The sequence below is a fragment of the Artemia sp. Qi Xiang Cuo genome, chromosome 8, assembly GCF_049724085.1.
Source record: "Artemia sp. Qi Xiang Cuo chromosome 8, ASM4972408v1, whole genome shotgun sequence".
NCBI classification, from domain to species: domain Eukaryota; kingdom Metazoa; phylum Arthropoda; class Branchiopoda; order Anostraca; family Artemiidae; genus Artemia; species Artemia sp. Qi Xiang Cuo.
In genome coordinates, this window is record NC_142801.1 from 18,738,719 (window position 1) to 18,760,875 (window position 22,157).

A 22,157-nucleotide genomic window follows, 5' to 3' on the forward strand; every position below is an offset into this window, starting at 1 on the left:
TGACCATCTAATGCTCTAGTACTGAAAAACTAAATGCGAAAAAGGGAGTGTAAGAGAAAATGAGGGAAAATAAAATACTCAAAAAGAGTCATCCTCTGGCTCTATTAAATGGGATACATTTAATTATAAGAAAAAAAAGTATGTTATGCAGGGTGAGACAAAAGTTACTTTTCCCAAAGGCGGCAACGGGAGGAGTTGCGAGACTACGATCCGCCCAAAATTTCAGGTATTCACTATGTCCCCATAATTTTCTATGATTTTCATATGCATTTTTTTTTTCTGGTTCTTGACAAATTCCCCCTCCCCCGCCTAAAATGAAGTCTCTTGTGATTACCTGCTCAAAGGTACCTGAACATTTTAATTAAGTAAGCGTTTTAGCAAGTAAGAATTAAGTAAGCGTATTAAGTAAAAATTTAATCTTTTTGTCCTCAGGAGAAAAGATGACAGCATTACTTGTAGACCGACAGGAGTCGTGAGGTATAGTGCAGCTCAGGCTATATACTAGATTTTTGGGAATATGGCCTGACCAAGGACGTATCAAGGATTTTTTTACGGTGGAGGGGGGTATTTTCGGGGTGATTACAAAAGATTAACAAAGCGCATGAAAAACTTGTTTGTACACCTTTTAAGTTGGACAAGGTGGTTTTAGGGAAGTGAGGGAGCACTTGCCCCTGGCACAGAAATTTTAGTGGGTATTAAATACTAAATAAATAATGTAATGGTTATAATCTTCGTAATTTTTGAAATTTTATTTTTATTAAAATAAAGTAGAGGGCGCAGTTGGCAGTAAGTATAAGCAAATTTAATCCGAAATTTTCATTTTCCCCATATCTTCGTCACCATTCCTAACGATATAGTTTATATAAGATAATAGATCATTTTGCAGAGGCTAAGTAAGAGCAGTCAAGTTTAAATAAATGGAAAATTCTGTTAATAAATGAAAGTTTTGTTAAAATTTGGCCTAAAATTTTTGGAAGGCATGGGGTGTGGGGAATCAAGATTTCTGCCTCGGGCGCAATAGAGGCCAGAACCGCCACTGAACCGGTAACATCTCCCCGGATATAGCCTTGGGCCCGACTATGAAAACTTCATTGTAGACACCACTGATACTGCAACTCTGCTAGTAGGGGGTCTGGAGACTTAGGCTGTAGAGAGGACTTTGGCTGGAAAAGGGCCAAGTGTAGGCGAACTCTATGAAAATAATGGCCGTTGGAAAACCTTTAAAAGTAAGAAACTGTTTGGGGAACGGAGCGGAAGACGGTGTTCCTTAGCGCGTGCGTGGTTACGGTGTAATTAAATTGTATATTAAGTGAAAAAAGTAATACAAACTTGAATTGTCAAATAATCCTGTTGTTGATTAGAGCATAAGTTTACGCTCTAGAAAGATCCTGCACAGGGCCCCTTTTAAGCTTGGGTCATTTTGGCCACTGCAGCTAAAGGTTTGGGCCCTTTTAGCTGCAGTCAAGTACAGAATGTTTTTTCCTAGCCTGTTCATCTATTTATGTATGTTGTTTTCTTTCCCAGCCATATTTGCAAGTTGTGAACAGCATCAATCAGAAAGGGTCAATCGTGCCTGTTTCAGTATCAAATGGTGTTGGTGTCAATGTAGGCGTTCCTGCTCAGCTCAAGAGTGTTAACCAAGGGGAAAACTCTATGACATCCCAACCACAAGTTGGTACAGCCCAAACACCGCCCACAATGGTAACTGGACAAACTCCGCTTATAAGTCCCTTACAGGTCATTTTGTGGTTTTTTTTTTTTTACTTAAAATGAAAGAAAAGTAAAAAAAGGGTAAAATTTAAATCAAAACACCGAACTTTTTAATGTCTTAACGCCAGTAAAAAGTTTTACGTTTTGTATTTTCTCTTCGTTTTAAACATAAATGGAAATGTAATGTGATCTAGTAAATTATTTAGGTAATTTCTCGGGTAATTATAGGTAACGTTTGCGTCAGTGTGTTTAACATCCTTTTTATGTCATCGCGGTTCACAAAACCGTCAACCTATTAGATTATTAGACTTTTAAAAGATTTCTTGGGGGGAGGGGACTAAATTTGTAAGAAGGGAATAAAGTAGTTAATACGTTCGTTCTGAAAATTATTTTGTTCTCCAAATCCTGTGTAACTGCTTTGAAATCTGTTTTGATTTTGAAGGGATAGAAAAAATGCCCGTTTCGATCACACCCCCTCCTCTTATTTGCTATCATGGTAATTGCCTAAAATGGTACATACTATAAAATAGTATTGCGACTAAATATATCTTATTTTCTGAAGGGAATATGATACCCTGGTATAAGATTCAAAGGGGCGGAAAACAGGATAATGCTTCAGATTTCCTTGGACTACATTGTTATAAATATATTTTTAGTAGATTATGGCCTGAAAAAATCAACCTTGAAGAAAAAAAATTAGAATTTAAGTGATTTTAGAGCAAACTTTCCTATAATAAACAACATCTTATTAAATTCAAGAACAAATAAAACAAAGTCAAATCTATCTTGTAATCCTTAGTACATGGGCGTAGGCAGCATTAGGCAGCATATTGTCTAGGGGGGGGGCAGTCGATATTTTGACGGAGTTTTATCAACTGCTTTTTCCAAACCATCTGCTTTTTCAGCCATATCTAATGTGAATTTGAAGGTTTAGGGGGGGCAGCTTCCCCCTGCCTCCTCCCTCCCTACGCCCATGCCTTAGTACTTGTTATTGTTGATTTGGGTCCCTTTTTGACCCTGAAGTCCTTGCGACAGCCTTATGACTTGTTATAAAACTAATCGTATATTTTGAAAGTTTTTGGCAAGTGATGAAATGTTTCCACCATAAGGACAGCTAGAACTATGTTTAAGAATTCACTTAAATGTCTACGTGCTGATCATCAGTACTTAGAAAATGCAAAAAATAACGATTAATTCAAGTCGTGTTTAGGGTTTGTTTTAGGGGGGGGGGATAAAAAAAATTTGGAAAACATAACAAAAATTTCTCTATATGGATTTTGGCTCCTCTTTTGAGCCGTAAAAAAATCTTGGGGTGGGAGGGGGTCCAACCTGGTAACCCTCCCGCTGGATACGGCCTTGAAATGGTTAACATTAAGTCTTTCATATAAAAGTTGGACATTCTGAAACAGTAAACTGTTAATAAAGGTAGGATATGATTTGAAATTATTAATGTCAAATTATAATTAAATTGGTATGTTAAAATTAGAAATGTCAATAGTAGCTTCTTATCTATAAGTAGCTTCTTATCTTCTGATCTATAAGCTTAATAGATCTTGCCCTAGAAAAATTAAAAACCCAATTTCTATTGTATATATTATAAGACTGAACCCATCAGATAAAAAACACTGCCGTGAACTGTTAAGGGTGGATCTCAGAAGACAACTATCATCGAATATAGCTAATTCCTTGTTATTGTCTTTATCCCAAAATGACTCATATCAACAAATTCAGCCCTATTTCAGTTCTCTCTGCGGGTATCGTACGAAAGATTTACGGATTTTTACTTTTAACGGGGGGGGGGGGGCAGCCACGCACGCAGAAAACTTTCAGGGGAGGGGATCCAGAATGAAAAAACTTGGTGATTTGAAGAAGTCCCCTGAAAGTCAGGAAATTTTAGGGTTGGGGGGATCCTTAATCCCCCCCTGCGTACGTCCCTGGGCACACCTTAACTGTTTCGAATTCAAACTACACATGATTTTGATTTTGGGGGTTAATATTCACGAGTGCAAAGATGTTGAATATTATGACATAGATGGCATTTGATTTTAACGGGATGTGGGCACTTAAAAAATAGCCAACATAACCATCAATCTTTTGCGAACTGCTTTTGGAATAGAATAATCAGCTGAGATGCTGATGGTAATTGGCCGCTTCAGATCTGGGATTTGACCCTGTTATATTTTTTGCTTGGGTGCCATCGACGAAAAGTGTCACACTAACCATCAAGAGCCGATTGATGCCTCGAGAGTCGAGACACGAAATTAAAGTTGACAATCATGCAATTGGAGCCAAAACAATCGAAAATTATCTGAGCAATTGAGTTGATTGGATGGTGTACTGTCAAACCAACTATGGCAGTCATTTGAATGTTGTGATGCTTCAGTCGTAACTGAAAATGACCAATATTTCTAATCAACTCATATATTTTGAAAGAATTGCAATCTTCCATTGAAATTTAACATACTAATCCCATTGAAACATACTAAAATCACATCTACTTCTTCAGTGGCATAGCATGTGTGTCGCTCAAGGCGGATTCAGAAAGAACTGCATCTTTTCCCTGTTATATAAATAAGCCAGAATCGCACGCTCGAAATTATTTTTGATGTATAAATAAGAAAATTTAATTAAACATTGATTAATTAAGTTGTTCATGAATCGACGCACTGTAAACTGGTTTCTGTCGCTAGTTTCTTTCTCCTTAGCGTGAGAAAAGAGAAATGACAGAATAGATGGGAAATATATAGTTTGGGCTATATATTTGCACATTGGGGGGGGGGGTAAATTATTTGGACAGTGTGAAGCCAGAAAACAATTCTTACTTCATAATATGCAGAACAATAGTAGTTAACACATTTTGCATGCAGAACCGCTGTACTTTATCACCCCTCCACCCCCCCCCCCCCTTAATATGCAAATATATAGCCCAAATTTGTATCTGAAGTATTATATTTTTATCATACTTAGGTATATTTTATAAGGATTAACCTAACCTCACTTTTTGGGTGGTAATGGGTATATCATACAAGTGCTGAATTTGGTATAGGTCTACGAATAATGGATATTCAGAAGGAGACGTGCTAGAACAAAAAGAGATACACGGTTAGATCGCTAATATATTGATTGTTATTATTTTGTTTTTCATTTTTATAAACTCGTTTAATTTCCAAAGATGAGACGGTCCAGCACTATTATTATCTGGAATTTTGTAATGCAAATAATTATAAATAATTAATTGTCTTTAATGATAATTGGCATCTGGACCTCACACTGAGACAAGTTACTAAAGACGTTATTTAAAAAAATATATGTATTTAAATATCGATTAAAAGTACACGAAGAAACTCAAAACGATTTAGATTACTTATGTGAGGCATGTGCATGATTGCGATACATGCATAGATTTATTACTTGACTAGATACCTACAGATAAAGATTTGAAGCAGTCTAACCTCCACCAGTCATTTAACAAAATCGCCACCCAAGAACCACCAGTTGTTTAACAAGAAGGGTGGAATCGATCAGTAGTCAGACCTAACGATATGTTTTTTCTCCTATGTCAACACTGTTTCAAACAACTGAATAGAAAGCCCTCCTACTAACCAGCTGTAAATAAATCTAGATTATTGCTAAAAAAAAATAATGAATTGTATAAAACGCAGGTTTTCCTAAAATATATTTTTCTTTTAATGCATATAGGCAGGGCAGTATCCAGAATTTTTTTTTTGGGGGGGGGGCATTTTTATTTGGGGGGAGGGGTGCAAAAAACTTTACAAATCACAGCAAAAATTTCTTCACATGTATTTTTGTCACTTTTTTACGAGTCGGAGAAAAATTTTAGGGTTGGTTCAAACCCGGTAACCTCCTCCTGCGGATACGCCTCTGCGTTATAAAACATGTGACAATTAAATTATGGTATCACAAGTAGCAGTTTCTAACTACTTTTATCATGGAGAAAAGGAGAAAACGTATTTTAAATATAATAGAAACTTCCGAGGGTTGCCGATTTCCGGAAATCACGTACGCCTGGTGGCGCGTGTCAAGCGCGGCGAAAATGTGCCAAGCTGTGTGGGACTTTGCCATGGGTGAAAAAACTGTGCCACATGTGGTAGAACTATGCGGCCCACGTGCTGCGACCCAAAGGGGGTGGAAAGTTGGTAACCCCTCAGAAACCCTACAACTTGGGAACCAAATACGACAAAGAAAAACTAATTGAAATAGTCTATGAGATGAACTGAGCTAAAGAGGGTGCGACATAAATCTCAGCTTAACAAACATTTTACTAGACGGTTTTTGAATTACCGTACCCAAAGCCTCCAAAATTTTTCAGGGGTGATGGGGGACAATTCTAAAAACAAGTATTTTTGGCCAGAAGAAACCGTATTTTCTGAATATTTTACTTTTTACATATTTTTATTTTGTAGGAGGGGGTAAATTCCCATGATTGCTAAATGTAAAACAGTTCTTTATTTCAAAATTTGGAAACAGACTTAATAGTTCTACCGGTGGTGTCAACTCACGAAAATGTTAGAGAGGTGCAAAGTGTGTTTTTCAAAATCTAAGTAGGGGCAATTTTGTTGTCTTTTTCGATTTCTCCAATGAAATACATAACAAGGGCATTTTTTAACGTAAATACAAAAACAGGTATTTTCAAAAATCTTTGGCAAATGCCCCCTTCGTCAATTGGTGCCCCTGAATTCTGCCACTTAGGAAATACCAAACCATTCATGGTAACGAGTGGTACGTAAAGAAACCGAAAATAGAAATCTAAAGTCAAAAAGGTGGAATTTCGATAACAATGTATCAAAATAACGTATTTTTATGTTGATTCCAAACATGTAAAATTTGTTTTACTTATCAAAAGTTATTAGCATTAGAACATTTACATAATTAAAAAAAAAAATGTAGAAAACGCTCCGAAAAGAGAAGAAATTATACCTTAAAATTCAGCATTGCCGAGAGCCCTAGAGGGGAAGCTTCAACCCTCAGTATACGAAAATATGAATTCTTAAGTTTTCTTTTAGAGAAAGATGGCCATGCATGCGTATTCTGATGTTCGTGCCTCAGTTGTGTGTGTGTGTGTGGGGGGGGGGGGGGGGGTTGGAATGATCGTTTCGAATCAATGGTCATAAAAATCAGTGAAGTGCTCATTCATATAGAAATTGAAAGCTAATGACCAATACCATTTCCAACTAAAAATAGAGACCCCGCCACATTCAAGTGTCATTTTATGCCACAAACAACAAATATGGTCCAAATATTGGTAAAAGTCAATCGAACAAAAATTTTGATGTAGCATTCGGTTTAGAAATATTGGAAATGTTTTTCTAGTATCCCAGTTTCAGAGGCCATATTACCTCGCGGGTGCATTTTTTTACTTAACATATATGCAAATTATGCAAAATAAACAATTTTTGTAGAACGTTTATGCAATAGTACTAAGGGTTCAGCAGTATCACACTACTGTGCAACAAATATTAAGGGGGTATTCTTTTTTTAGTACTTTTCTTCTTTTTTTTTCTTTTCTCTCTTTTTTCTAACAAATAATTACCTTTAACACATAATGTGAAAAGCTTAACCTGTAGTTCTTCTTGTCTAATTTTTTATTTATTTATTTTTTCATAGAAATTATTGCATATTTATTGCTGCTGTTTTATCTTTTTTGTGGGGAGGGGTTGCCTTTTCTTTCCTCTTTTTTTTGTACTGTCAGTGTACAATTTTTGAATTTAACGTGTTTTCAGGTCTATCATATTATTATTACATATTATTACTGTATGGGCTAAATGTATCCAAAAGGGAGAAAAAAACCCAGATGACGAGAGACGAAACCTGGGAACCCAGATTGTTGCAAACAGAATATTTGGGTTGAAAAGCATAGGAGCTCAAGTGCTGGTTATGTCATGAAAAGGCGGTGGGAATAGCACCGCCTGTCTTTTTTTCACTTTCTTTTTTGCCACGGCAATAGTGAATTATATACTAATAAAAGAAAACGGATTGTAGTAGTAAACAATAGAAATTTACTGACAGGAAAAAGAAATATAAATTGGAATAGACTATTTTTTAAAGAGGGGGCTGCAAAAGAGCGAAAAGGATTTTAATTTTTTTTAGTGTTTTTTTATATTTACAATTTGTTTACGTATCTTTTCCGTTATACTGTACCACTATTTACGGTTCAGTATTTGTTCGTTGCTCGTTGGAGTCTGTTTGTTTTTTATTATAATTAATGGGCAAGTAATTGCATAATTTTGACTATGTATTTTCACATTAAGGGGTGGGGTAGTTAAAGTAAAGGGAAGCACTTTTAGGGATGATATAAGGATTCCTTGAAATACTTACTTATATCCTTCCTAAAAGCGTTTCACTTTGTTTGACCTAATGTGCAAATATATAGCCTAAATTATATATTTCCCATGCATACCTAAAAAGTTAAAAACGTATGAAGTCTAAAAACTTCCATATGTTTTCCAAAAAAGTAATGTCTTGCAACAGCTCCAGGAAATAATTCCTTACATTAGTAGTAACTCAACTTTTTCGTTTAAAGTTAATGCTTATACATCGATATATTTCATTTTCTACTTTTTGTTTGCTATCCTGTTCTTCCCTTCATGGCACAAACGGAACCTTAATTTTTTCCTGCATGCTAAATAGGAATAGATAGTCTTATTAAGTTATTTGAAAAAAAAAAAAAAAGTTTGCCACCCTTGCGTGTTCATAATCTGATAAGTCCATAGGTAGTTAGATATAGGGTCAAAGATATCCCTTTTAAGAGAGGTTCAGTTGGGGTCATTTAACAAAAAAGAAACATTAATAAGATAATCCCTATTAGAAGGCGGAAAAAAGTAGAGCCTTAGTAATAACAAAGCGAGAAGTAGTGTGAGCCATTCAGAAGCCAAATCGATCAAATTCTTAGGGTTTTACGGCTCGTGGGTTTCAACAGCTCTTATGGTTTGAGTGTCAATGATTTCTATTGAACCTCAACTTCGTGCATCGTCAGTATATTCTCTAAAAAAAGATTAAAACCAAAAAATTGAAAAAAAACAAAAAAAAAACATTGCTAAATATTTTTGTTTGAAACCAATTTGACTTAGTCTATTGACTAAGTCTACGCTAAAATGTGCTTAAATGCTGTTAAACACATTAGAAAACATACATGTAAAAAAGAAAGAAACTATTGGGCAATAGTCCCATAAAATGTTTGGTGCGTTAAAAATTAAACTCCCCCCAGTGCAACTTCTTTGTGTAAAAACTGTAACCCTGATCGAACTTTGTCAGTGTATCATTAACGGACAAAGGGATAAATAGGGTAGGCTACTATTTCTGATGCCTAGTTATTATGTAGCTTGTCTTTTAATTTCGGTAATTAAGCTTCTTATTGATAAAAAATACTTCAGTTATTTATGTATACATTTGCGAATAGTTTAATCCATAAATGATGAGTACAATCTTTTATTTTTAGTATTTACCTCAGCAGTTCAACTTAGGTCAAGGATTTACTTGGGCCACTGGGCCAAATGGAATACAGCAGCCTATATTGTCACACAATCCGCCTATATATATTCGAAGTGGTACTCAAGCGGATGGCAGTGGCGGCATGATTTTTGCTGCTCCAGCTCAACAGCAAATGCAGCCTCAGCAACAAGGTATTTATTACAATACCTTTTATTTTGTTACATCTATTTTTAATTATGTATAGAGGATAAGAGGTATGAAGATTTTTTTATTCCAGTCCCATATAAAGATTTCATTTGAATGACGTTTAGGGGAAGAAGGAGAGGGAATTTCTTAAATCCTCGCAGGGAATAGGTGTCCCACTTTGCTTACTGCGGATATTAATACCTGCTGCCAAGTATCGAACCACAACATAAAATAAAAGCAAGTTCTCATTCTTAACAGTGTTGCCAAATGAATGAAAAAAGAGATCTCTAAACTTACCTGAAGAAACATGTGTATGTATTATAAAAAAAAAAAAAAAAAAAAAAAAAAAAAAAAAAAATATTAAATAATAACACAAATACTTAGTATACTCTTTTAGGGCATTGTTTGGAATACTTTCACCGAGGGCCCAAGGATAGCATAGAAATCAAAAGTCCCTGAGTTGTTAAGGTACCAGAAACAATATGAGCCATTCAGGAGCCAAATAGATAAAGTTCTATAGTTTGTACTGTTCCTTGGGTTTCTAGAGCTCTCAGGGTTTGAGTGTCATGGGTTTCATCATGTTAGTAAACATAGATCTGTACGAGCAAAAACTTCAGAGGGATCAAAAGAACTATCAAGGCCAGGCGATGGGGGACGGGGGGGGGGAGCGATATCTCAAAATTTGCGCTTTATTTTTGATGTTTATACTGAGAGATGGTTTCTGGCACTTGTTTAGAATCCGAGCAACGCGCGAGAAAGACCGCATCGAAATCTCAAAGATACTATATGAAAAACAGGTTTTCGCTGCCTAGTGAGGTAATGCTCACTCCGTGACAAAGATTTAAACTTTAGTTCTTTGGGGTTAAAGGGGCAAAAAAGGTACCTAGGTTAGGTTACGTATTTAATATAAGCTATGCTTTACCCCCATCCCCTAATGTGCAAATATATAGCCCAAATTTGTTTCTGAACTAATATATTTTTATCATACTTTGTTTTATTCATTAGCATTAACCAAACTTCACTTCTCACGTGTTGCCCGGATTCTAAACAAGTACCGGTTTTTTTAAGCTGAACTTTAGGGCAATTTTTTTCTATGATCCTGCTACAGAAAATGCCTTCTCAGAAAATTTCTAATTGACCAAATGTATGTTGAGGACGTGAATATTGTTTGACAGTTACAGTAGTCCTACATGGATACCTACTATTCCAAGCTTGGAAGACCCTGACCAAAAAAACAACAAAAAGAACATTTTTTTCTCCTATTCTCCTGTTTAATCTAGGCTGAAGTTATTTACATGATGCTGACATGTTGACTACTAGGTTGAAAAGTAAAAAAATGGTACACTTCAATATTTTTTATTCCACGTATAATGTCAAAAATGGTACCTTCAATATTTTTTATTCCGCGTATAATGTCAAAAAATGGTACACTTCAATATTTTTTATTCCGCGTATAGTGTCAAAAAATGGTACACTTCAATATTTTTTATTCCACGTATAATGTCAAAAAATGGTACACTTCAATATTTTTTATTCCGCGTATAATGTGGAGGTATTAATGTTTCACTAGTGTCATGGAATTATAGACACTCGTTTCCTTAGGGAAGTTTATCCTGTGTCTTCTTTTTCTTTTTAGTAGTAATACTTGAATGGGAGGGAGGGAGGTTTATCCTCTGTCTTTCTTTTTCTTTTTAGTAGTAATACTTGAATGGGAGGGAGGGAGGTTTATTCCTTAGGGAGGTTTATCCTGTGTCTTTCTTTTTCATTTTAGTAGTAATACTTGAATGGATTTACCATCATATATGCAAAATATTAATTGTTTACCTTACAGCTTCCGGTTCAGATATAATTTCTAAGGAAAGGGCGATTGTCCCAATTTTCCTCGTTTCCTAGGGTGAATAAACTAAAAATATCAAACACCAAATACTTTTTGGGGTTTATCACTGATGGTGCCACGTCGAATTGCTCACATGCATCGTAAAGTGCAACTCTTCGATGCCTTTTCTGGATTTGATATACTGAACACAGCCTCTACTACACACTATCCACGTATTAGCAGATTAGCTTTGTCCAAAAAGGACCGAAATGAGGTGCTGTAACTGTACCCTATTAATAGTTGCACTATAGATCTATAAGCTGGTGTAAAACAACAAAGATTAAAGCAATTGGAATATATTTTGATAATTTTATGGGAACTGCAGGCAGCTCTAGTTGAAATGAAAGCCTGGTAATGGAATTTGGGGAAATTTTCTAGATAAATTCCAAGGGTCCTAACATATTTAGCAGGTTATATTTCAGCACATTGTATGTAGCGTATAGACGGAGAGTCATTACTTGGGAAATGCTTGACCACTTAAGGTTCATCTTTGATTGATGTACTTGAAGTTTTTCTCGCTCACGTTTCCAACTAGGTTCTGTCTTGTTGAAGTAATGCCGTATCAGTTGGAATAAAAATTGTTGTGACCTCTCTTCCTCTGCAAATATTTCCATTGTATTTTGAATAATTCATTAAATCGTTTACATATTTAAAAATAAAAATAACTATTTTTTGCTTCAAATCAATCAATATAGATGCTCTCAATTTCTTTTAAACAAACATTTTTTGACGAAATTGAATTTATTTATAGCCATTGCTCCAATTGGTCAAATTGGGGTTGCTCCTCAAGTTAGAAGTCGTCAACCTGGTGAAGTTAACGTAGGACCACCTATACAGCCAAAGTTAGTGGTGCCTCGACAAGCTGCTTCAACTCCTCAACATATTAGACCTGCCCCTGCTAGCTCTGTGTCAACACAGACCATTACTGCACAGAATAGTGGAACCATTAAGGTATATATGCCATATATGTGTTCTCGTGGCATTTCCAATTTATTCTTGTTCCCTAAAGTTGGGATTCTCAACTGGTGTGCACGCATCCCAAGACACATGAAAAAGGATTTCTGTACAAGTAATTAATAATAAATTAAGTAATAATAAGTAATTAATAATAATAAGTAATTACTAATAAATTAATAATAATCAATTATTTCAGTAAAAATCTTATTTTGCATCCTGTGATGCAGGGGGGGGGGCATTGTGTTATGTGACAAAGTATCAAGGACTGGAAATCCCTGCCAAATTCTTCACTAGTGGGGAGGATTAGGCCTGTTACCCATTCTAATTTTTTTGCCCATTAGATTAAAAAAAAGTTGTGTTCGTTTGCATTACGAAGGGCGTCTATAATAATTAGTTTTAACCACAATTTGGCGTATTCCACCTTGCTTTGACCAAGATCACGGTCAGGGCTGGTCAAATTGAACCGCTAGTCGGTAAAATATTTCGGCTCGTGTCTTATTTTGAAATTCTTGAAAAGAGGTTTCTAAGCAAAATGTCGTAGTTTAGTTCATCTTTAACTCCGTATGGTGTTGCCTAATTATGGTGTTGGTGTATGCTGTATTTCTATAAAGCATGCTGTTGCTGTATTTTTTTTATTTTTCTGTTTTTTCTTCTATTGTCCAAAAAAGCGTCATATCCTATTCTTTTAGCTGATTTTGATTTTATTTTGTGAAATTGTATTTTTCTTTATTTTTCTCGTATTTGTTTGTACTGGAAACAAACTGGGAATATCAGTTCGAAACACTTGCTGTCTTAACTTTTTGTTGATTAGTCTTAAAGCGTTTTTAAACATAATCAAATGAAATATGTAATAAAAAGTGAGATCTTTTAATCTAAGATATACTTTTCATGCCTGTCTTACAATGTGAGGTCGGACCGTTGCGCATCCATACCCTGCAATTATTTTTTATTGGTTTGCTCGAGATTCTGAAAGGTAAGTTATTTAAGACTTGAAGATGAAAATTGAGTCTTTAAAATGAGTTTTGGCCTAAATTGTGTGCTCTGTTTGTGTTGGCCGATGTTTGCTGTCTTTTCTTTTTGTTGATTAATCTTACTATAAGTCAAATTACAAATACTATGAAAAATGAGTCACCCTTAAAAAAAAGTCACCCTAAAAAAAATGCTGGCTGAAAATGTATCTTTTCTCGTGCTTTCAACCCCCACCCTCCTCCCTATAAGGGTAGGAGCTTTTATACCCTGTATTTTTATCGCCTAAGTTTATGAAATGTGAAAAATGTATTAAAAAAAAAAAAAAAAATGTCCTAAAGAAAAGCTGTGCCCTTGAAATATGTTAAATGTAATTTTGTGTTTCCTGTGTTTTCTCTTTTTCATTGACCTAAGGCAATTTTTAATATGAGTGAAATTGAATATTACTTAAAAAATGAGCACTTCCACAAAAAAATTGTGGCCTAAAAATGTATCCTTTTCGGGTTCCCCCCCCCCTCCCCCTTTACAAAGGTCGGAACTTTGTGCATCCATGTCCTCTGTATTTCTGTTGATGGGTTTGTAAATGTTCGTAAAATTTAAATCAGTGAAAACGTGAAAAATGATTCCTAATAAAAAATTGTGGACTCAAATTAATTCATTTTGTGTTTGCCGACGTTGGCCGTCTTTTCTCTTTCTTGGTTGATCATAAAACGTTTTTTGTCCAGTTAATCTCAAGAAGCATTTTTTGCTTTATTTTTATTTTTTTTTTTTTTCAGTCTAAGGTTCGTAAAATGGCGGCACAGAAAACGGCTCAACAAGTGGCAAAACAGAATATAGAAAATGCCGTTCGTGCTGGTTTGATTACACCGATCATGGCACAGCAAGGACAACTACAGGTAATTTTACTGGAGCTCAGTAATTTTGTAGCAACTTATATAATTATGTCGGTATCTAGTAATTTTGTAACAACTTAGGTGATTTTATTAGCATCTAGTAATTGTGTAACAGCTTACACAATTTTGTTGGAATTTAATAATTTTATAATGATAAGTAATTGTGTTATAATTTATTGATTTTATAGTAACTTGGTAACTTTGTTGGAATTTAGTAATTTTTTAACATCGTTGGTGATTTTTTTGAACATTTTAGCCATGGCGTAATTTCGTCAAAATACTGGGGGGGGGGCAAAGCTGGAGCCAGTTTTTCCAAATCAAGTGAAAATGACAGTGAAAACTGAAAACTGAGTCATATATTACTATAAAGGCAAAGATATACTAAAGTAAACTGGCCTGGTTCTCTGGATACTTGAATGATGCAGGCTTATCTTAATTTTGACAAAATTTTTTGCAGAAACTAAGTTTCAGCTGGTGGGGCAAACTGAGGTCTGGTGGGGCAAACTTGGGCCTGGATGGGGCAGTTACCCCCTGCTCCATAGCAAATTACGCCCCTGAATTTTAGGCTAGAAGAATAAATGACTCAATGAGTTTCACGAATTTTCGAGACAATGTAGGTTGAAGGATTTTGCAGATTTATAGGTTTAAAATGACAAAAAAAAAAATTAATTTGGGAAGAATAGATATTGCGCTGTAGTTAATATATATTTAATATTATAGGGGGCGAACAGCCTAGTATCGGATTACAGGCAGGAAGTATGTGAAGTAGCTCGATCCTTTAAAATAAACTTGAATATGATTTATTGATTTGAAGTTTGTTTCTTTTTTCTCCTTTTTTTTCACTCACTATACGCTATTAACGCAAACAACCAAAATGTATGGATTAGGTTATAAAAGCCTATAAAGATGATTAACACAAACTTTACTTCAAAAAGCTATCATTAATCAAATAAACGAATATCTTTGAATTAAGTTTTAGGTGCAAACTGTGCTAATTAATTATAGAAAATTAAGAAAACAAAATAAGATTAGTTGCACAAAAATTAAACAAAATAACCTAGAGAATTTTTCTTGGGGATGTTCAAATTTACCGAACTTCTCTCATTTTTTTCCTAAAAAATTACTGTCATTTAATATAGCATCCAGCCTTTCCGTTTGTTCTTATTATTTCGAGAAAATATCCTCTCTCAACCCTTTCAAGTCCTTAGAACTTCCGAAAAAATAATAATAAATAAAAAATAAAGTTGGAACCTCAAAATAGAAATAGGGGCCTCACGTCCACCTCACATATAGTTGCCCCCTTCCCCTTTTAAACTAGTTGTTATTATCCTATAGTCTGTAACATAAGCAAAGGAAATGATTTATCTATAGCTACCTGGTCCACTTTAATTTTGTTTAAACACTTTATAAAAATAAAACTAACTTTGTAAAAACTGTAAATGTACCCACTATAATTTCTCACAATTTATTTGGAGAGAAGATAATTGCTATATACATACATGTATATATATATATATATATATATATATATATATATATATATATATATATATATATATATATATATATATATATATATATATATATATATATATATATATATATATATAATATATATATATATATATATATATATATATATATATATATATATATATATATATATATATATATATATATATATATATATTTATAATAGAGAAATGTTGAATAAGAATGTTTAGTTGCCTTCCTTCCCTTGACATCAATAGATAAATATTTTATTTCAGAAAGCCGAACAACCCATAAATACACTAAATACAAAAAAAATATATATGCATACACTACAAAATAACATAAAAAAAATAACTGCAACTTTAAGCAACCAGCAAATAAACCCTGCCGACCAGCGAGGTAGAATAATCGAAAATCCTGAAGAAGTGACAAGCTTATTCTCAGACTCCCAGATTTTCTTGAAGTAGGAATTCTACCCGGGGCAGCAGACTTAAGCAAAATTTCGACAAGTATTTGCCGCTTATTCTGTTGTAATGCTGGCAACTGCCAACTTAAAACCGATGCAACTTAAAAAATGTGCTTTTTACAAAGTGCTCTTTTTATTTTAAATCCACGGCGATTTATAGCAATATACGAAACGCACCTTGTATTTTTTTTCTCCTTTTTTTGGTTCGTCAACTAGCAACGATAGATTCAACAATGCCAGCTTCAGCAGAGCGTTCAAGTAACGTTTGTTCATCGTTCATAATAGTATATAAAATGCACCTTGTATTTTTTTTGGCTAGTCAACCAGCAAGGATAGATTCAGTAATACCAGGTTCAGTAGAACGTTCAAGTAACGTTCCAAAACGTTCAACGCTCGTAATAATACAAGAGTTTTACCTTGTAACTTTTTTTTAGTTCGTCAATCAGCAAGGACAGATTCAACAATACCAGCTTCAGCAGAATGTTCAAGGAAACGTGGTTCAATTTGCTCCACAAATGCCAATGCTACAGATAGTTGGCACTCCTCAAGCACAGTCTGCCCCAACCCAACAACATAATAATCAATCACATATACAAATTATGCATCAATCACCTCATCAGGTTGCTCATGGAGTTAATCAGGGATCGCAGGGAGCACAAAGCATACCTAATCACCAACCATCCCCTAGTAGTACTATGTCTCCACATCCGTCACAATCACCTAGGCCATTTCAATATGCACAAGCTGCTGCCCCTTCACCAAGTTCTTCACCATCTGTAATGCAATCTCCACGGCATGTTTCTCAATCACCAGTTACTGTGCCTCAGTCACCACATCGTTCAATGCAATCGCCATCAAACCCGCAACCGCAGCAGATGGTGTCTATCCCAACTTCGGTAAGTTGTGCAAATGTGCCATTTATTTCTCACGTAGGTTAACTATGTTCAGAAGTTGGAAAAGGTGGTAGTGACATAGAACAGGTATTGTCAATGGCGATTACATGATACCGATCACGTTGTGAGCCAAAAAGAATAAGCTTTAATTTTTGTGCTTGCTTATGTTTGGGTATGAAAAATCTGTTTGAGGACATCCGTGTTCGGAGTGTAGCCAAGTTAGCTTCTAAACGAATTTTTCTTATTCAAACGCTAAAACATTTTATCGTATTAGTAACATATTAGTTGTACTTGTGTTTTTAACTCTTTGAACAAGGTTTTATAATATTTCATTCTAAAAGTTTTTTTTTTTTTTAAAAGGCTAGATGTTTTTCAGTGACAAACTTCTGGCCTACTGATTCTCTGGAAAAAAAAATCCCTTTAATTGATTGAATTTAACATTTCTTTTTTATATTTCTTTCAAATCTTCGAAATGTCTATAAACATTATTTTTTGGGGGAAAATATTCATATTCGACAATGAAATTTCCTTTGATTTTTTCTTTTATAACAAATATGACCTGTTTTGTTTCAAAATAAAGAAAAATTAAAATTTTGTGATATTAATATTTATTGACTTCGCCCTTTCCCACAAAAAGAAAAAAAATAATTTAAGAATACGAAGCCACAATCGGTGACGCTCTAGGTCGTTATTTTCCTTCGGAAAATATTTTTGGTAGTTTAAGGATACAAAATACACAGAGTTTTCAGTATAGAAACCTAAACAAAGTTTCAGTATACAGATCCTGAAAATTAATAGTAAAACCAAAATAATAAAGACAGAATAAAAATAATTGAATAAAAAACGATAGCAGACAAATAAGAAAAATATTACTAACGAACCTGGTCCATCACTCATCAATACTGAACTCCCTCCTCCAATTTGCGTCCAATTATGTCGATTTTCATGAATATTCCAGAATTTCAGAAACTCATGGGAATTAAAAAGGTAAAATAAGGATACAAAGCAATAATTGGCGAAGCTTTAGATCAGTGGTTCCTAACCAATTTTAGGCCTTCCCCCACCAAGGCATTTCGATAATCCTGATCCCCCCTCGTAACATTTAAATTTTTTCTTCAAAATTTTACGTCTATTCACCTGAAGGAAGCTAAAAAGGTCGTTAACTTGGTATTTTTGGCGGGTCTTCCTCTATTCATGTTCTATGATAATGTAAAATATTGTATGTATGAAACACTTGTTATAAATTTCGTGACATCGTTGCAATACTACTATGTAAAGTCTTCGCTCTTTAAATACATGGGAATATGACGCCATTCACATCAGATTTTTTTTTTCTTTTTTCAAATCAAGGGTCTAAAGTATACTCAGCCGAAAAGTCCATCGATGGGGCCTTCACCCCACATTGAGAATCACGGATCTAGATCAATATTGTCCTTTGGAAAATGTATGTGTAAACTTGTTATCAAATCGCCTATTTTTCCTATGTTGCATTTTTTATTTTCTAGGCTGTGTCGCAAATGATGAGTCCTCGTATGTCTCCTCGACCTCAGTACACCGTTCAACAACAACTTGGAAGACAAACTCAGACCCCTCCAATCACCACCCAAGCAATGACTTCAACTCATTCTGCTCTAACTCCAACAAATGGTGTTATAACACCAACTTCTGAGCCTGATACAGTAGCACCTAGTCCATTGCAGCAAATTCAACTGCAAGTACAGCAACAGTTTTCGCCGTTAAACCCTCCGTCGAGTACGTCACTGCCATCTAGGTATGTTGAATTAATCCTTTATTTAGATATGATGTACTTTCATTCACCAAAAAAAAGAGTTGCAAAATTACTTGTGACAAGCCTGAAATCCACACAGGAGTTGTGTGTGCATAAAACCCATCTGATACAGGGTTGCCGAGTGACAAAAAAATCACTATATTTTAGTGATTTCCTGGTTGATGTAGTGATTTTCTCCAATAATCTAGTGATGTATGTACAAATTTATGGATAAATTAGGCAATGTAAAAAAAATCACTAGGAATAGTGATAAATCATTATATGTGGCAACCCTGGTCTGTTTAGAAGCAGCAATTTTGTGACGAGCCTGCAGCTGCAACTTGCACCAAAAGGACAAGGTACATGTACCATTAGATTCCTTGTTTCAGATCTATCCACTAACGGAGCCAGAATTATGCTTAGTTTTTTTTTAGGGAAGAATCTAAACTTGTTTCAAAAATGGAAAATTGTCCTTTTTTCAATGATTTCAGTGTATTTTTAATCTAAAAAACCCTGGACCCCAAATAAAAGAAAAAAAAATTCAATCTAAAGTTACGGTAATTTCAAACCACATTCCTAAACTAAAATGGAGAATTTTAATTATTTTTTTTAGTTAAATTAAGATGGAAATGGAAATTTCAAAAAATCTAAATTCAAATGGAAAACGAATTTGAACGAGTAAGTGAGTTAAACCCTTATTGAGCTCAAAATCAGGAAGACATATCTTATCCTTTGAAATACATTTCCTGCGTATTTCTGCAACACGCATTTCCTGCAATGCGCAGTAACACGCATTTCCTGCGTATTACTGCAAAAATCCTTTCGATTTGACCTGCATTCCTTTAGAAAAAAATTGGGTCGATTAGTTTGTAGTTTGCTCTTAGGTTTCGTAGTTTGTAGTAGATGTAGTTTGAAATTTTGAAATGTTCCCTTCTCCCTTATATATTGAATATTTGTATTAAATACGTAACCCAAACTAACCTAACCTAACCAAACTACCAACTAAATATTTGATTAAAATATAGCTACAATGTAGTTTTCCACCGAGCCGAAGCTAATATTGTCTGGTATAAAGACCATGAAAACCGGTTATTGTCTCATGTTCACTATACAAGATATTGAGTGCGGTGGCTATAAGACAAAAGTACCAAACTTTTTTAAATAGTTGAATGCGCAAGTTCAACAAGGAAGACAAGCGTCTATAAACTTGGGAGATTCAAATCCATATCCCTCCGAAATCTCAGTGTTTTTTAGTTCCCTCTGTATTTTAATATTTTTTGCATTATTCACTTGTTTTTACGCTTTAATCTAGCTCCCCTTCCCTTCAAAAGAGCTGTGCGCGTACCTAAATAAGCTTCTTTATAGACGCCTGATAAACGAATGAAACCTTGGTCGTAGATTGATTTAGAACTATGAGTTTAATTCCCGTGGTAAAATGCTAAAACAGTACGCAAAATATGTTAAGAAACGTCTTCTGAACACACCCGGGAATACCGGGGTCCGTGGAAAAAAATGTGTAAAAATATTACTAAAAACCGTAGCATTCTAGAATTAGGGCTATCCCTTTGATACATCACCCTATCCCCTTGCCGCAGGATAATTATATTAGTGAATCCTTTGAAATAGGGAATAAGTGATCCGGGAGATCCAGTTGTAGAAAATTAACATAAAACCTCCAGCTGGACACTCTGATTTTTTTTCAATGATTCAAAGTGGATCTGCTTACTCCGTAGTGCTTTTTTATTTTCAATTGAGGTAAACATACTACATAGAAAAATGAAACACTTTCCTTTAATGCTAAAAAAGGGGAGAAGCTCGCTTTGTTTCAAGTAGTTTGTCTTTCTTTCTTTTTTTCTCAACAAAATTAAAGAGCGGTATTAAAACCTCAAGTAAGCACCAATTAATGATACTTTCGCCCGATACGCTAAAATTTTTCACACTAGCATAACTTACGTACTTTTTGTTACGTTGCGTAATCTTACGGAGCACATTCTTTCCGTAAAGGGGGCAATTCTAAGTAGACTTAAGCACACCATAGAATAGTATGTTGTGCAGGTTTTTCTGTTCGGGGGAAGTATTATTACTCGTCGGGGGGGGGAGGGTACAGGAAATTACAAAACACAATGGAAGAATGCTTATATGTATTTTTGTTACTTTTGTAAGAGTAGAACAAAAATTTAGGGGAAGGGCTCAAACAGGGTCCACCCCCCCTCCCCGGATGAGGCCCTATGTTTGCTTGGTTACGTTATAGAAACGTTAATGTAGTAGCAACGAATATAATTTCTGGATGAGTAATCATACATTTTTGAAAATAATTTAATAAAGTTTTAGAAAGCCTTTCATGCTTGATCAGATTTGGGGTCGGATTTCCTCGACGTAACGACAAAAGGGGTAAGCCCCGGATTATTTTCAACCGAATGTAGCTAAAAATTGTATTATTTTATAATACGAAAAAATTGTTAAGAACGATCTGGTTGACATTTAAGCCTAACTTAGCCTATTGATTTTAAACGGGATCTGTGCCGCGTCATCCTCGTGTTTATGTAAAGTTTTAGTTTAAACAAGCCTTAGGATAACGATTCAGATTTGTTTCTGCTGACCAGAAAGAAAGGTAGACTCATAAACTGCCAAATTTTCTTAATTAAATACAGGAAACAAGGTTTAGTTCCACACTCTATCTCCATGACTCTGTGAGACCCAAGGTGAATATTGTTTCAAATTAATCTTTCAAAAAGCGCAATTTTCGGCGAATCTGGCTATGTTGGCCATTAGGTAAAGGACTTTCAGAAACGAAGATGAAATGTAAATCAATAAATTTTGAAAGATTCGGGATATGCATAAAAAAAAAAATTAAATATTTAAGCAAGGCTAAAGATGACATCGAAGAGACTATGTTGGGACATGAAATAAAACCGTACCCACGGTTTTTTTTTCGGTCAGAGGTGGGGGGGGGGTACAAAAAACTTAAAAAACGCGTAAAAATTCGTTTTATATGCATTTTTCTTTCGTTTTTACGAATCAACACCGGGGGGGGGGGAATACATTTGTGAAACCGAGCGGAAGTTAGCTAATTAAGAACGTAACCAGCCACCCAGCAAACCCATCCAATCTCTATATGTTAATACGAATGTCTTATATTTTGAAGTTGGCCTATTTTTGACGATTTTTTTTTCTGTTTGACACCCTCCCCAAGAATTTTAGCCTTCCGCCTCAAAAACTTCTGCTTGTGGACCTGACTTATTGGTCTATATTCTCTAGCAAACAGTATTTAGAATATATGTTTGTGTGTTTGTGTAAGAAGATATGTTTATGTCGAGACTGGTCGTTCAGTTGGTCTACTTTTATGACGTATTTTTGGAAGCCCTTCACTTTATTCTTTGTTTTTGGAGAGACAAATTTTAAACCTGATCTGTTTTAAAACCATATTAAGCAAGGAACTTGCATCAAAAGAATTGATTTATCAAGATAATTATATATTAATCAAAACCTGATTTTTCTT

General features: G+C 34.7%; 1 protein-coding gene across 5 annotated transcripts in view; it reads left to right on the plus strand.

The window, feature by feature from the left end:
* LOC148949213 (uncharacterized) overlaps nucleotides 1–22,157 on the plus strand; it is a 175,326-nt gene that overhangs the window by 105,963 nt on the left and 47,206 nt on the right. For all 5 annotated transcript variants that reach the window (XM_089093257.1, XM_089093259.1, XM_089093253.1 and 2 more), the window contains exons 7-12: nucleotides 1,525–1,737; nucleotides 9,167–9,350; nucleotides 11,973–12,172; nucleotides 13,921–14,040; nucleotides 16,432–16,893; nucleotides 18,396–18,661. In XM_089093257.1, the coding sequence (XP_088949383.1) occupies nucleotides 1,525–1,737; nucleotides 9,167–9,350; nucleotides 11,973–12,172; nucleotides 13,921–14,040; nucleotides 16,432–16,893; nucleotides 18,396–18,661 (1,445 nt within the window). The remainder of the gene's footprint in view (nucleotides 1–1,524; nucleotides 1,738–9,166; nucleotides 9,351–11,972; nucleotides 12,173–13,920; nucleotides 14,041–16,431; nucleotides 16,894–18,395; nucleotides 18,662–22,157) is intronic.